A 13,979-nucleotide genomic window follows, 5' to 3' on the forward strand; every position below is an offset into this window, starting at 1 on the left:
GAACTCTATTGTTAGTGTTTTTATGTTAATCTTCGTGAGTAGATGTAGAAGAGAAATTAGAATGGGATGTTATTGGTTTTTCCCTGCTCAGGTAAAATGTTCGCAGGGTAACAAGTGGCATCTACCAACAAATGTGGTTTATTATAGTGCACAGGAGTTTAAGGTCACCTTCTTGAAAGATTATCTGGAACAAAAATCTAGACCGTGAACCATTACTTTCACTAACTCACACCATTATTCATTATTTTCACTAACTGACGTCGTTATGTAACATCTCAATGGGAAGGAATTCTAGAATGTAGATTAAATTCTAGAATCTATATCTATTAAAATCGAGAAATAGAATGTGACATAAAATTAAGAGGCTCTCTAAATGAGTCAGGTGGAAAATGCCGAACCACTCAACACAGTGCATTCATTCAAAGTCTCATACTTATAAAATTTTATATTAGTTGGGTGATTTGAACGGCAACCCTTATTCTCACCATTTACATACGTGCCTGTTTGGGCCCACTTTTCATCAGAATTGCTTATGGTCGGAAAACATTGGAGCTGGAGGTGGGTGGCTTCCTCCAAAGTTAACGATGGCGACAAAGCCTGGGTAATACCATTTCAAGTGTCCTCCTTTCACCCATTTAAATTCAACGAGGAGGATGATGTGGGCAGTGGGCCGAAACAGGCACGTAAATAAGTGATGAGAATCTGCAATCAGGATAAGGGTTGCCAGTTGGAGGTGGGTGGCTTCCTCCAAAGTTATGAAAACCTGCAACCAGCGTAATGGTTTCCAGTTGGAGGTGGGTGGGTGGCTGCCTCCAAAGTAAACGATGGCGACAAAGCCTGGGTAACACCATTTCAAGTGTCCTCTTTTCACCCAATTAAATTCAAGGACGAGGAATGGAATCAACAACGGCTGCAAACTCAGAGATGAATGCGAAGATTGTGAATGAAGATGAATGGCTTCTGGGTATGGAGCTTGGAAATTTCTCCTGTCTACCCATGGCTATGAACGCAGCCGTTGAATTAGATATCCTCCAAATTATAGCAAATGCAGGCAATGGCGTCCAACTCTCGCCCAGAAAAATCGTTTCCCTCATTCCGACGACGAACCCGGATCACGCTGCCATTAGTCTGGATCGGATCCTGAGAGTGCTGGCCAGCCATTCGGTTCTGAGCTCCTCCGTGACCATCGACGAGAGCGGGAAGGCCGAGAGGATGTATGGCCTCACTCCTCTCTGCAAATATCTTATCAAGAACAACGACGGAGTCTCTCTGGCGCCACAAGCATTGATGAATCAAGACATTGTGTTTATGAAGCCGTGGCATTATCTCAAGGACGCCGTGCTTGAAGGATCTCAGCCATACACCAAAGCCCACGGATTGAATGTCTTCGAGCACATAGCCACGGACCAAAGGATAAACAGTGTCGTCAACGAGGCTATGTCTGCGCATTCTACCATGTTGATGAACAAGATTCTGGATACTTACGACGGTTTTAAAGAGGTTCAGGAGTTGGTGGATGTGGGAGGAGGAATTGGGTCGACTCTCAATCTCATAGTCACTAGGTATCCCCACATCACGGGAGTCAACTTCGACATGCCCCATGTGCTGGCCGATGCTCCTCACTATCCAGGTACATCCCACTCCCCAACTTCAACCATTAAATCAGTTTGTTTTCTTTGGGTGCAGGTGACTAAATCTGGTGAATTTCTGTTTGTTCAGCTGTGAGGCATGTAGCTGGAAACATGTTTGATAGCGTACCAAGTGGCCAAACAATTTTTATGAAGGTGTGACAATGACTTTCTGCTGTTGGGTAGTTTTATATTGAATCAATGGACATGGATCACCTGATTATATCTATCGAATTTTTTTCAGTGGATTCTGCATGATTGGAGTGACGATAATTCCGTAAAGCTTTTGAAGAATTGTCACAAGGCATTGCCAGAGAAAGGGATGGTGATTGTGGTGGACATCATTCTCCCAGTGGCTGCAGAGACATCTCCTTATGCTCGACAGGCATCTCATTTAGATTTGATGATGTTGGCATACAGTCCGGGGGGAAAGGAGCGGACTGAGCAAGAATTTCAAGAGTTGGGGCATGCAGCAGGATTCGAAGGAGGTGTTAAGCCCATATGTTGTGTCAATGGATTGTGGGTAATGGAGTTTCACAAGTAAGTTTGATGTGATTCTATGGCACTTTGTTTATCTTATCCATGACATATATATATAGTATGGTTCATCTTTAATTTGATATCTACCACTCCTGTTGTATGGACTAAATAATATATCAACTTTGGTCGAACTTTCGGTTTCAAGAAAAAAATCAAATACTGTAACTTGAAGTTGAAATGGCTTTCTGAATCTTTTATCTGTTGTATTATCCATTATCGAAGATTGTATAGATAAAACATGGTTTTACTATCGGCTCTTAGAGATTGTAGAGACAAGATAATTATAGTATATGTGGTTTCGTTGATTTTTGAAAAATCTTTCCCACTATGTTTAAAGTTAAAGAAGCTATTCTAAAAGTCAGGGAAAAACTTTAGTATTCTCATAAGTTGTCCTTATAGATGCATTTAATAATAAATGGTTTATTCATTAAATCGTATATTCATATTAAACAAGATTGGTTCTAAAGATATAGGTTACAATTAAAAGAAAATAATTATAAAATTTTGGATTAAAATTGAAAATGTGTTCGAAAAGGACAACCCTATGTAAAATGTCAAAAGTTACATTAAAATAAAGTTTCTAGCTATTTGTAACTGTAAAAAATAATACTTTGAGTTAGCAATAAATAGTATATTCATATTAAACATGATTGGTTCTAAAGATATATGTTACAATTAAAAGAAAATAATTATAAAAATTTGGATTAAAATTGAAAATGTATTTGAAAAGGACAACCATATGTAAAATGTCAAAAGTTACATTAAAATTAAGTTTCTAGCTATTTGTAAATGTAAAAAATAATGCTTTCAGTTAGCAATATCAATGAGAGACCATAATTATAGGTATTAGGTATTATAGGTATTAGGTATTTGTTGAATAGTGTAAATTAATTAATAATCTTAGTTAATAAAAAGTGGTTAGATTCTTAAACTAGTATAAAAAATTCTTTGGTACGCTTGTAATTATTTGTTGTTTATTTGCAAGTAGGGTTAATATTATTGTTTCTAATTATGATTGTAATTTATTTTCCATTTTAAGTGTCTACAGTTTTGCTTGATATTGTGAATTTTGATTTTCAATATGTGAAGTGTTCTTGGATTTTATGATTTCCTTTAATTTTAATTCAAGGGATTTGGTGGCTTTTCTTATATGCATGGGTTAGGATGCCTACTATAGAATTAAGTACTGATAAACTTCCTATTTAACACTTAGGGATACTGCGACCACCAAAAGAAAAGCTAGGTGATTATAGTGCCACTTAAGGGAGTTTTGTTAATAGCATGGAAAATTTTAAGGATGAAGAATTGTCTTAAAGTTTAGAAACCTTGGGGAATCTTACTAGTCCCCAAATTGCAAATTATAAAATCTTTATTGATATCTTTGTAAAAGCATGCAAATTTCTAATAGTTTTATATATAGTCTTTATACAATTTTGGTAGTTTTTAAGGTAAAAGTATTTTATGCTATAAAATTTTGGCGAATCATCTTTAGAAAAAATGGATATTAGCGAATGGTTTTGTTTGAAAAACCATGGAAAATTAGCCAACTCTCGAATATTAGCGCCTAAAAATTTCCATGGTTCATAGGTGGAACCTCTCATAAAACCTTAAATCCCTTTTCATTTATTGAAGTTCATTGTAATAAGTGTGAGGACCTGCCTCCTATGCATATAACACTGAGTGCCTCACAAGCACAAGCTTACTAGCCTTCGTTGACAATTAGATAGACCATGTAGTCCAACTCAATATTAAAACATATTAGCACACTGTTATTTTGAAGCCATTGCCTATGAGGCACTCAAGGAGTCAAGTTTTTCCACACAAATAGTATGAAATATATTAGGGCTAGAAGCTACCAAAGTGGTTGTAGTTACCAATTTTAGTAACCTAGAGACCCTTCATATTTTGCACTATATCATGATAAATATATTAAAAACATCATATGTAGGAAAATAAAAGGTCATTTAAAACCCCAACACTTGGTGTGGTAGGAACCACTCACATGAATAGTCTAGCAAGCTAAAAAGGAATACCATTTGAAGACCAACTTTGTTCAAAATAACACGGTGGGGAGACCACCAAAAGAAGAAAAACCAAGAAGGGAAGAAAATCCATTTGGGGAAGAACCATAATGTTCTTAAGGGTCTAATAGAATTTAGAACCCTTAGTGAAAACACAACCAACAAAGAAGTGAATGGTCCCAAAGAAAAATTCTTGGTATCAATTATTTACTCTCAAATAAACAATAAAATGGTGGTCATATATCAACAATAAATTATGTTGATGTGGAAGTGGTTAGATGTACCATTTCGAATGTCACAATATTAATAATATTAATATTAGTATTATTAGTCAAGTTTATTAATATTAATATTGTTATGATTAAACATTTTAAAATCTTGATTGTGACTCGATGACCTTAGCTTACCAAGGTTGACATTGTTTGACTTTGGTCAACCATGATTGAATATAATTGAATATGGTTGGACTATGAGGATGGATTTGAGCGAAAAAAGTTGACTATTGTTAAATATGGTAAAAATAGCTTTAAGAATAGTGGTCCATTATTGAAATATTGGCTATGAAAGTTGACTTTGTTTGATTACGTTCAACTAATGTGTTTGACTATGTTTGACTATTAATATTAATCAATAATAATAATAATAGGAGATTATGTTTGAGAAAAGTTAAAGACTATTGGCTATTAAACATAATCATGATTAGTCAAACATAGTGAAATATAGTCTACCAAATTGGTAAACCAATGTGTTTTAAGCCATATTAATATGAATACTAATAAATATTTTTAAAGTTTGATTATGGGTAAGCATGGTTTAACCATGGGTAAATATAGCTTCACAAATTTGACCATGGTTGACCATAGTTTTCTATGATATATTATGGTTGTCTATATTGATAATGTGTGGCTACCGTTGACCATGTTTTACCATGGTGACCTAAGTTGACAATGTTTGACAATATTAACCATTGATGTCCATGTTGAGAATGGGTTGACCATGGTATTGAAAGGTTGATTATAGTGACTATGATTAACCAAAGATGACCATGATTGACCATGGTTGACATAGTTTTCCCATGTATGAACATGATTGGCTAGAGTTTCACATATTTGGCCGTAGTTGACCATACTTTTATATGATATATTATGGTTGCACATTTTGACAATGATTGACCACGTTCAACCATAGAGACCTTCATTGATTATGTTCAGCCATTCTAACTTTGGTTAACCCTAGTTGGCCATTACAAATGGGTAGAGTGAATGATTTTCTAAGTTGAGAGGGATGACCATGGTTGACCAAGGTTGACTATGGTTGACCAAGGCTAACAATGGTTGATTGTGGCTAACTAAGGTTGTGTATATTTGAGCATGGGTAATAATGAATGACAATAATTAACAATATTGGAAATGTTTGACCATATATAACCATGGAAGAATCTGTCTGTTTAAGATCACCTTCTATTTTTCATATTTAAAATTAATGAATAAGTAAAATAAATAATAAATTAAATTTACAATGTAAATAAATAATAAAATTAAATTTGCATTCTAAAACTATGAAGATGTATATCTTTTTATGGAAAAAAGAATCCATTATACAGTGACTGCTGCAAGTATAACAAGAATCAATCTCTCCCCCTGAACCCAACCCCAATTTACAAACCTCTTTTCGCTAATAAGATGAATGAAAAGGATGAATGAGGATACCTCATTGGTATTTTCATTGCATTCAATGCTATATTCCTTTTTCTGGCAAGGGTGTACTATCCTTTTGTGCCATTTGTATCTCTTAGTGCTCATATTTTAAGAAAAAATAATTATTTAGAATATGAGTTTGAATTATTGCAGCATTTTGTATCAGATGACTGGCGAGTCATCCCCTCCTCACCCATTCTTTTGTTCAGTGAAATGTTTTTTAATTTCTAACTTTTGGTGTCTGGAAATCAAATGATCCATTCAATTACTATTAAATAATGAATGGGGTTTAGGCTCTAGTTTCCACAAATTTGTCGAGGACTAAACAGAACATGTTTGATGAAATTCTATTGTATTTCAAATGATGAAACACCTCTGCAAGTACTGTAAAACTTTTCAATGTAGAGGAATCCCATGCGAGGATGTTGAAGTGCTATCTGTAAAGAATTTCAAGACATTTGTTCTCGTTGAACTAATTGAACTGGGTATCGAGATTCCTGTGTAATTGCTTCCATATGAGATTTTATATATCAGGGTGCGTGAGTGAAAGTATGCATAGCGAATTTCACGATATTCGGTTTTGAAGCCAATTAAATTTTCAGGATATTCGGTACTTAAATTGTGTTGAAATTAATGGAGAAATCTAGTTTTTTTTATATTAATGTATGGTTATTTGTTAATCCTCTATTAACTCTAATGGTTCAAACCAGCCAACTAATATATGTATATGATTTTATATGTAATAGCCTTTGAATGAATGCAGTGTTGAGTTTTTCGGCATTATCCACGTCACCCACCTGGAAAACCTCCTGATTTTATTTCATATTTTGTCACTCCTTGATTTTAACATGGTATCCGAGCATGAAGTCACAGGCCTGTGTGCTGTTTATTAAGTGAGGCTAGTCCTTGAAGGTGTACTACGTAATATCTAGTGTCGAGAGCAAAAGCTTCTGCCTGGTGCGTGGTGGGTTGGATATCGCGTTCAACGCGAGGCATCATCACATTTTTCATTAGGTGGATTGGTTGGCAGATCGAGCGGATCAGATCATCGTGATCTGATTACGGTTTGTGGCATTCTAAGGCCCGTTGATAAGAGGAGGGATGGTATCGACCGTCCGTGGATTGACAGATCCGGTAGATCGAATCAATGGTGTTGATCTCAGGAGGCAAGGCGTTCACGCATGAGGCCGACCTGTGGTGGATCGTTGCGTCGATGATCAATTACTTCCTGAGATCAATTGCAGGAAGTCGTGTAGTCTGTTCTCTGTGATAAGTGACCTGCAGGTCGTGTAGATCGAGTTGGATAATTGACTTGCGTGAGCGGAGTCAGCCTATGTAGGCATGGCTCGGTTGCAGAACGTGCACCTGTTTGAGCCGTGAGAGGTTTGGTGCGGAGCCACCATGGCGTTGAATCCAGTTGTGTGGATTTGGAGCCGGTCTCACATAGGCACAGAGGAGATGCCACGATTGGGCAGCTAGAACACAAGCCTAGTAAGGCTGAAGTGGAGCAGCGAAGGTCGAAGATCAATTGCGGGAGATACACACCCAGGCCACTGGTGCGTCTGCTAGGAGAAGATCATTGATGTGGCTGTTGTGAAGTGCAGATCGTTCGATATATCGGTGGCTGTGAAGGCACAATGTTCATGTGGGAGGCATAGTAGGCGTCGAAGCATGATACTTTTAATTTAAACTCTGAACAGTGAAGCACAATTTTTTTCCCGACGGAAGGTGAGCTGGCAGATCGAAAGCTTTAAAGCTCGAGATGGATTACTGTATTTTGACTATCAGAACTCGTTGGAGATCGCAAAGAGGATTGCTGTCGTGTTTCTGCTTGATTCTGAAAGTGCTTCATTCAAGGCTTAATTTGGTTGGTAGATTGACGGTGTGGTCGTTTTTGAATGCTCTCGATCACAACCCTCTTTCTTTTTCGGCATCTCTTCAAGATCCGGGCTTCGTTCCTGTAATTCCTCTCTTCCTTTTTAAACATATCAGGGGTTCAAATCGTCAACCCTTATCCCGATTGCAGATTCTCATCGCTTACTTACGTGCCTGTTTGGGCACACTTTTCATCATAATTGCTTATGGTCGGAAAGGCCCGTAACCTTATCATGTATAAAATTTAAATATGGTACGTACGTCTGCAATCTGTGATTGTCTCCGCGCGGTCTGGCTAGTGGGGAGCTCAACATATGGAATTCAATTCAATTAAACTTACTGAGCTACACCGCCGGACGGGTCCCAGCAGTGAAAATAGAGCAATATACTAATGTTTGGTAGCTGATGTTAACCATCATTATTAGTCCGATAGACTAATGTTTAGTGTCAGCGAGATATTAACCATCATGATTAATAATAATAATTTATTATTCATTTTTTATAAAATGTAAATAAACAATTACTTATTTTATTAAAAAATAATATTTAATAGTATTTTTAGAAAAAATATAAATATTTTTATTTTATTTTATTTTATAAGTTATAATAAAAATAATATTAATCATAAAAACTAATAAATAATAGGTAAATAGTTAATTATTCTTAAACAATAATATTATTTTTAATTAAATATTATTAAATAATAATAATATGAATATTAATTAATTAATTAAAATAATAATAATTAATTCATATTTGAATAATAATAATTAGTAATGATCATAATTAATAATAATTAATTCTTTGTCACAATGTGACATTGGACCATGGTTCACCGTGGTTGATTTTCATATTGAGACAAATCTTTGTCACAAAGCAACATTTGAGCATGAAACTCTTTCCCTCTACCCTCAAGGATGTAGCATTACGCTGGTTCATGGGGTTACCTGGAAACAGTATCACCACTTGGGCTCAGATGCAGCAAGCTTTCAATACCAAATACCGGGACTATTGTAGGTCTAAGGAAGCCAAGGGAGAAATCTTTCGGATGACCATGGGAAACGATGAGTATTTAGAAGATTACGAGGAAAGGTTCTAGCATAACCGGCCAGGTGCACACTTGACCCTGAATCTCTAAAGTTGGTCCTACTCCGAGGAGTCTCTGAAGATCTTCTAGATACCCTTCACATGTTAGCTTGAGGAGATATTTACCAACTACCTTATGAAGATATAAAGACTGTGTTTAGAAACCACTCTAGGGCAACCTAGAAAAGAGGTAGGGGAAACCCACTTTCAGCTAGTACTACTTTCTCCAAGCATGAGTTTGCTAATGAGCTGGAGGACCTCAAAAGTGAGGTGAGACGGACCATTGGCATGCAACTAGATACCTTCCGTATCCAACAGAAGAAAGAGGAAGCCGAGAGGGCTTTCGCCATCTTCTGTCCCAGGTGTACGAGGAAGCACCCTAAGAATGAGTGTCCATTACACTCAATAGAGGTATGTTTCGTTTGTGAGGAGGACCACCCCACAAACCAATGCCCAACCTTACCTGGATTTAAGGCCATATACCAAGGGACTGAGGCACCCACCGAACCTCTCTACTTCCTCAACCATAGGAGGCTGCATGGACCTAGAGCTTGTCAGGAGGGGATGCGAGGGACATCCCAAGCTTATTATAACCCCAACCAATCTGCTCCTATGCCTTCTTGGGGTCCCCCACTCATCCTTCTAGTCTGTACCTCCTCCATGGTCTTATCCACCTCAATACCATACTCAACCCACTACTCATTCATTTCACTCATATGTCCAGCCACAGCCTCAGTGGAACACACCTCAATCGGGGTGGAGGCCCCAATACAACACTCCTCCCACCATTTTTCCTCCACCACCGGCTCAACCACAACCATTAGCTCCTCCTCCTCCAAGACAACCCCAAATGCCTGCTGAACCGAACCCAAACCCCAACAACCAACAGGCCCAGCAGGTATATACTGGGGAAACAACATGCCCTACCTATGCCGTGGAAATTCAGGAGATCAACCTGCGATCCGGGAAGACTCTTCCGGATCGCCAACCTCCTCCCCGAGAGGACGAGGAAGATAAATAGGAAAGTGAACCCAAATCCATTCCACCCTTTCCTAAGTGACTAACAGTAACCACACAACCCGACCCATAAGAGAATGAGCTTCTGGGAGAACTCAAACAGTTGTGTGTGAGAATACCACTTCTCCAAGCCATCAAAGATGTACCGATATACAACAAGTTGGTTAAGGAAAAGTGTTTCAGGCACCTAGGCAGGCGAAAAAGAGATTCCTCAACTATCAATGTCATAGGAAAACTGTCTGATCTTATGTTGGGGCAAGTAATCTGTCCAAAGTATTTGGATCCTGGGAGTCTTGTAGTTGATGTCCACATCAATGGCACCATCATACCCCACACCTTGATTGATTTAGGGGCTGCCATTAATGTGATGACTAGGGACACCATGCTCAAACTCAACCTTCAGGGTTCCTTAAGGAAGACCCCGACAATCCTATAGTTGGAAGATCGCTCCACTGTGATGCCAGAAGGGATTGTGGAGGATGTCTTGGTGTCTGTTGACTCTTGGGAGTATCCTGCGGACTTCTTGGTCCTTCAACCAAAGGCAAAACTTACTAGATACCCCCTTATTTTGGGAAGGCCTTGGTTAGCCACTGCGGATGCTTACATAAGCTACCGAGCAGGAAACATGACCATCAAAAATGGTCCTATGTCCAAGCAACTAGTCTTATACCCTCCTGCCCAACCTCTGCTAGAGCATGACTTACCACTTTGGTTGGAAGAAGGAGAAGAGGATGAGGTATACTCTGCACCCTTGTGCACCTTAGAAACCACCAGTGGAGGTCCTCAAACCGAGGATGATTTGATTGAGACCTTGATTCAGAATCCGCCTCCCAGTGCATTGTCCTTAGAGAAATTGGTGGAGGATACTCAAGCCAGCACCTTAGTGGACCTCTGTGTGACTGATCCAACCTCTCCCAGAGTTAAAAATGTGGAGTTTGGCCCCAAGAGAACATTAAAGATCAGCTCCTCCCTATCTCCTTCCCAGGAAAAGGAGCCATATAGCCTGCTAGCTAGTCATCTAGATGCTTTCACTTGGAGCTTTAAGGAGATGAAAGGAGTCCATCCTTCAGTCTGTACCCATCACATCTACATTAAAGAAGATTGTAAACCGGTCAGGCAACCTCATAGGAGAATGAATCCAGCCCTTAAGGACATTGTCAAAGAAGAATTGCAAAAATTGTTGGATGCACGATTCATCTACCCCATCTCGGATAGCAAATGGGTTTCCCCTCTGGTGTTGGTACCCAAGAAAAATGGGAAGTGGAGAATCTGTGTGGAATACATAGAACTGAACAAAGCCACCAAGGAAGACCACTTCCCTCTGCCTTTCATAGATCAAGTGTTGGATGGACTGGCGGGAAAGAAGTTTTTCTCTTTCCTAGATGGTTTCAGTGGGTATAACCAGATCCAAATCAGCCCGGAGGACCAAGATAAGACCACCTTCACTTGTCCTTGGGGTACCTTTGCTTACCGAGTCCTTCCCTTTGGGCTATGCAACACTCCTACCACTTTCCAAAGAGCAGTATTGAGCATCTTTTCTGAGCTGGTCCACGATTCGGTGGAAATCTATATGGATGACTTCACTCCTTATGGGTCCAACTTCCGGGGAGCATTGTCCAATCTAGGAAAAGTTCTAACCAAGTGCATTGAGATGAACCTGTCCCTTAGTCCTGAAAAATGTGAATTCCTGATGACTGAAGGGACTGTGCTAGGACATACCATTTCTTGCCAAGGATTACAGGTGGATCCTAATAAAATTGCTCTCATCAAAAACGTTCCACCTCCTCAGAAGGTAAGAGATGTTCGGAGCTTCTTAGGCTTAGCGGGATATTATAGAAGATTCATTAAAGACTTCAGTAAGATAGCCTCGCCATTGTTTGGCCTCTTAGCAAAAGATGTTGAGTTCAAATGGACGGACGACTGTCAGAGGGCTTTGAATGAATTAAAGGATAAGTTGGTGTCCACCCCGATCTTGAGAGGTCCAAACTGGGCCCTAACTTTCCACATCCACACTGATGCCTCGAACAAAGCCATAGGGGCAGCCTTAGGACAGGTTGAACAAAAACTCCCATATGCCATATACTTTGTCAGAAAAAACTTATCCAAGGCATAAATGAATTATACTGTAACTAAGAAAGAGTTCTTGGCTGTGGTCCATGCCTTGAACAAGTTCTGACACTACATCACTGGTTATCAAACATTTGTACATATTGATCATGCTGCAATTAGATATTTAATGAATAAACCTGATGTGAATGCTCGTATTATTAGATGGTTACTTTTGTTGCAATAGTTTGATTTTACTATCGTTGACAAACCAGGTAAAGAAAATGTTGTTGCTGACTTCTTGTCTAGACTGGATTTACCTGCAGGTGAAGATGGAACAGTGGATGACCAAATGCCAGATGAACATATGTTTGCTATCTCAGTACTCTCTCCATGGTTTGCTGATATAGCAAACTACCTGGTCTCAGCACAGTTCCCTGCACATCTATCCTCAAAAGAGAAGAGCAGAATCGTGAGGAAAAGTGCCTCATTCACTTGGATCGGGGGTAACCTATTCAAACTTGGCCCTAATCAGATCTTAAGGCATTGTGTAAGGGAGGAGGAATTATTTGACATCCTCCTAACCTGTCATGATGGGCCTTGTGGAGGACATTTTGCAACCAAGAGGACTGCCTTCAAAATTCTACAGGCAGGCTACTATTTGCCCACACTTCATCAAGATGTCAGAAGATATATTAGCCAATGTGACCGATGCCAAAGGATGGGGAAGTCGACTCCAAGGGACGAAATGCCTCTCCAACCTCAAGTGACTCTTGAACCATTTGAGAAGTGGGGTATGGATTTTGTGGGTCCTATCAATCCTCCTTCAAGGCAAAGGTCTAACATCATTGTGCACACAGATTATCTGAAAAAGTGGGCGGAAACCAAGGCAATCAAAGTAGCGACAGAAGAATAGGTGGCTGAGTTTTTAAGAGAAAACATCTTCTACAAATTTGGATACCCAAGAGAGTTAGTCATCGATCAAGAAATCCAGTTCACCTCCAACTTAATTGAAGACTTGCTTGCTCATCACAAGATCAAACATAGGACTTCCGCCCCATATCATCCCCAAGCAAATGGGCAGGTGGAGGTCACCAATAGAGCATTAGAAGGGATTTTGACTAAGGTGGTGAGCAGTAGCAGAAAGGATTGGGTAGATCGCCTGGTCGAGGCCACTTGGGCTTACAACACCACCTGGAAGACCACAACTGGTTTCACACCTTATGAGCTGGTCTATGGGAAGAAAGCTTTGCTGTCAATCGAGTTTGAGTACGACACATTGAGGATGGCAGCTCAGCTAGACCTATACCTCAGCCATGCTCAACAAGAAAGGTTATTGCAGCTGAATGGGTTAGATGAACACCGAATGCAGGCCCTCCTTCACTCATAAGTAGTTCAACTTCAGAGGAAGATATGGCACGACCAGCACCTCAATGACAAACAATTCCAACCAGGAGATTGGGCGCTGCTGTATGATTCAAGACATAAGGATTTCAAGGGGAAGCTGAGGACAAGATGGCTAGGACCATATGCAGTGGAGAAGTGTAATGATAATGGTTCTATCCTTATTCGGACCATTGATGAAGAAGCCATCCCCATGCTCGTCAATGGGCATCGACTAAAGATCTACAGGAAAACTCTTTCGATGCAAGAGTTCATCAAAACTGTGGAGAAATCAGTGCTGGTCATAGAGAAGGGTTCTACATTTGTTTTGGGCATACCCTGAGCATCATAAAAAAAAAAAAAAATGCAAATAAAAAAGATCCTTGGGTGAAAACTTTCTTAGGCACCCAAGGCAGATGGTAGGGGTGAAAACCTCATTGAGGCACCACTGCTGTCTCTCTGAAAAGAATTGGAATAAAAAGATCCTTGGGTGAAAACCTCTCTTAGGCGCCCAAGGTAGATAGTAGGGGTGAAAACCTCATTGAGGCGCCCCTGTTGTCTCTTAAAAAAAAAAAGAGAAAAAGAAAAAAGAAAAAGAGAAAGAGGCAGAAACAGAAAAAACAGGCTTAATCCTTGGAAATTGTTGTAGGTTGCAGGGATTCAATGCAAAAAGGAGGCCTCTCAAC

The 13,979-nt window shown here is 39.3% G+C and overlaps 1 protein-coding gene across 1 annotated transcript; it reads left to right on the forward strand.

The window, feature by feature from the left end:
* Positions 1-859: 859 nt before the first annotated feature.
* On the forward strand, positions 860-2,415 carry LOC149218668 (caffeic acid 3-O-methyltransferase 1-like). Its single transcript, XM_089382440.1, has 3 exons — positions 860-1,630; positions 1,720-1,784; positions 1,873-2,415. Exons 1-3 carry the CDS (start codon positions 895-897, stop codon positions 2,170-2,172), a joined length of 1,101 nt encoding a protein of 366 aa, XP_089238566.1. The 5' UTR covers positions 860-894; the 3' UTR covers positions 2,173-2,415.
* Positions 2,416-13,979: the final 11,564 nt, after the last annotated feature.

Source organism: Pinus tabuliformis, chromosome Q (assembly GCF_031772625.1).
Source record: "Pinus tabuliformis cultivar Carrire ecotype Pingquan chromosome Q, CPIR1, whole genome shotgun sequence".
NCBI classification, from domain to species: Eukaryota; Viridiplantae; Streptophyta; class Pinopsida; order Pinales; family Pinaceae; genus Pinus; species Pinus tabuliformis.

Coding starts and splice junctions, on each gene's coding strand:
- LOC149218668 (XM_089382440.1), top strand. CDS start 895: ATGGAATCAACAACGGCTGCAAACTCAGAGATGAATGCGAAGATTGTG. Junction 1,631..1,719: donor CGATGCTCCTCACTATCCAG/GTACATCCCACT, acceptor CTGTTTGTTCAG/CTGTGAGGCATGTAGCTGGA. Junction 1,785..1,872: donor GCCAAACAATTTTTATGAAG/GTGTGACAATGA, acceptor AATTTTTTTCAG/TGGATTCTGCATGATTGGAG.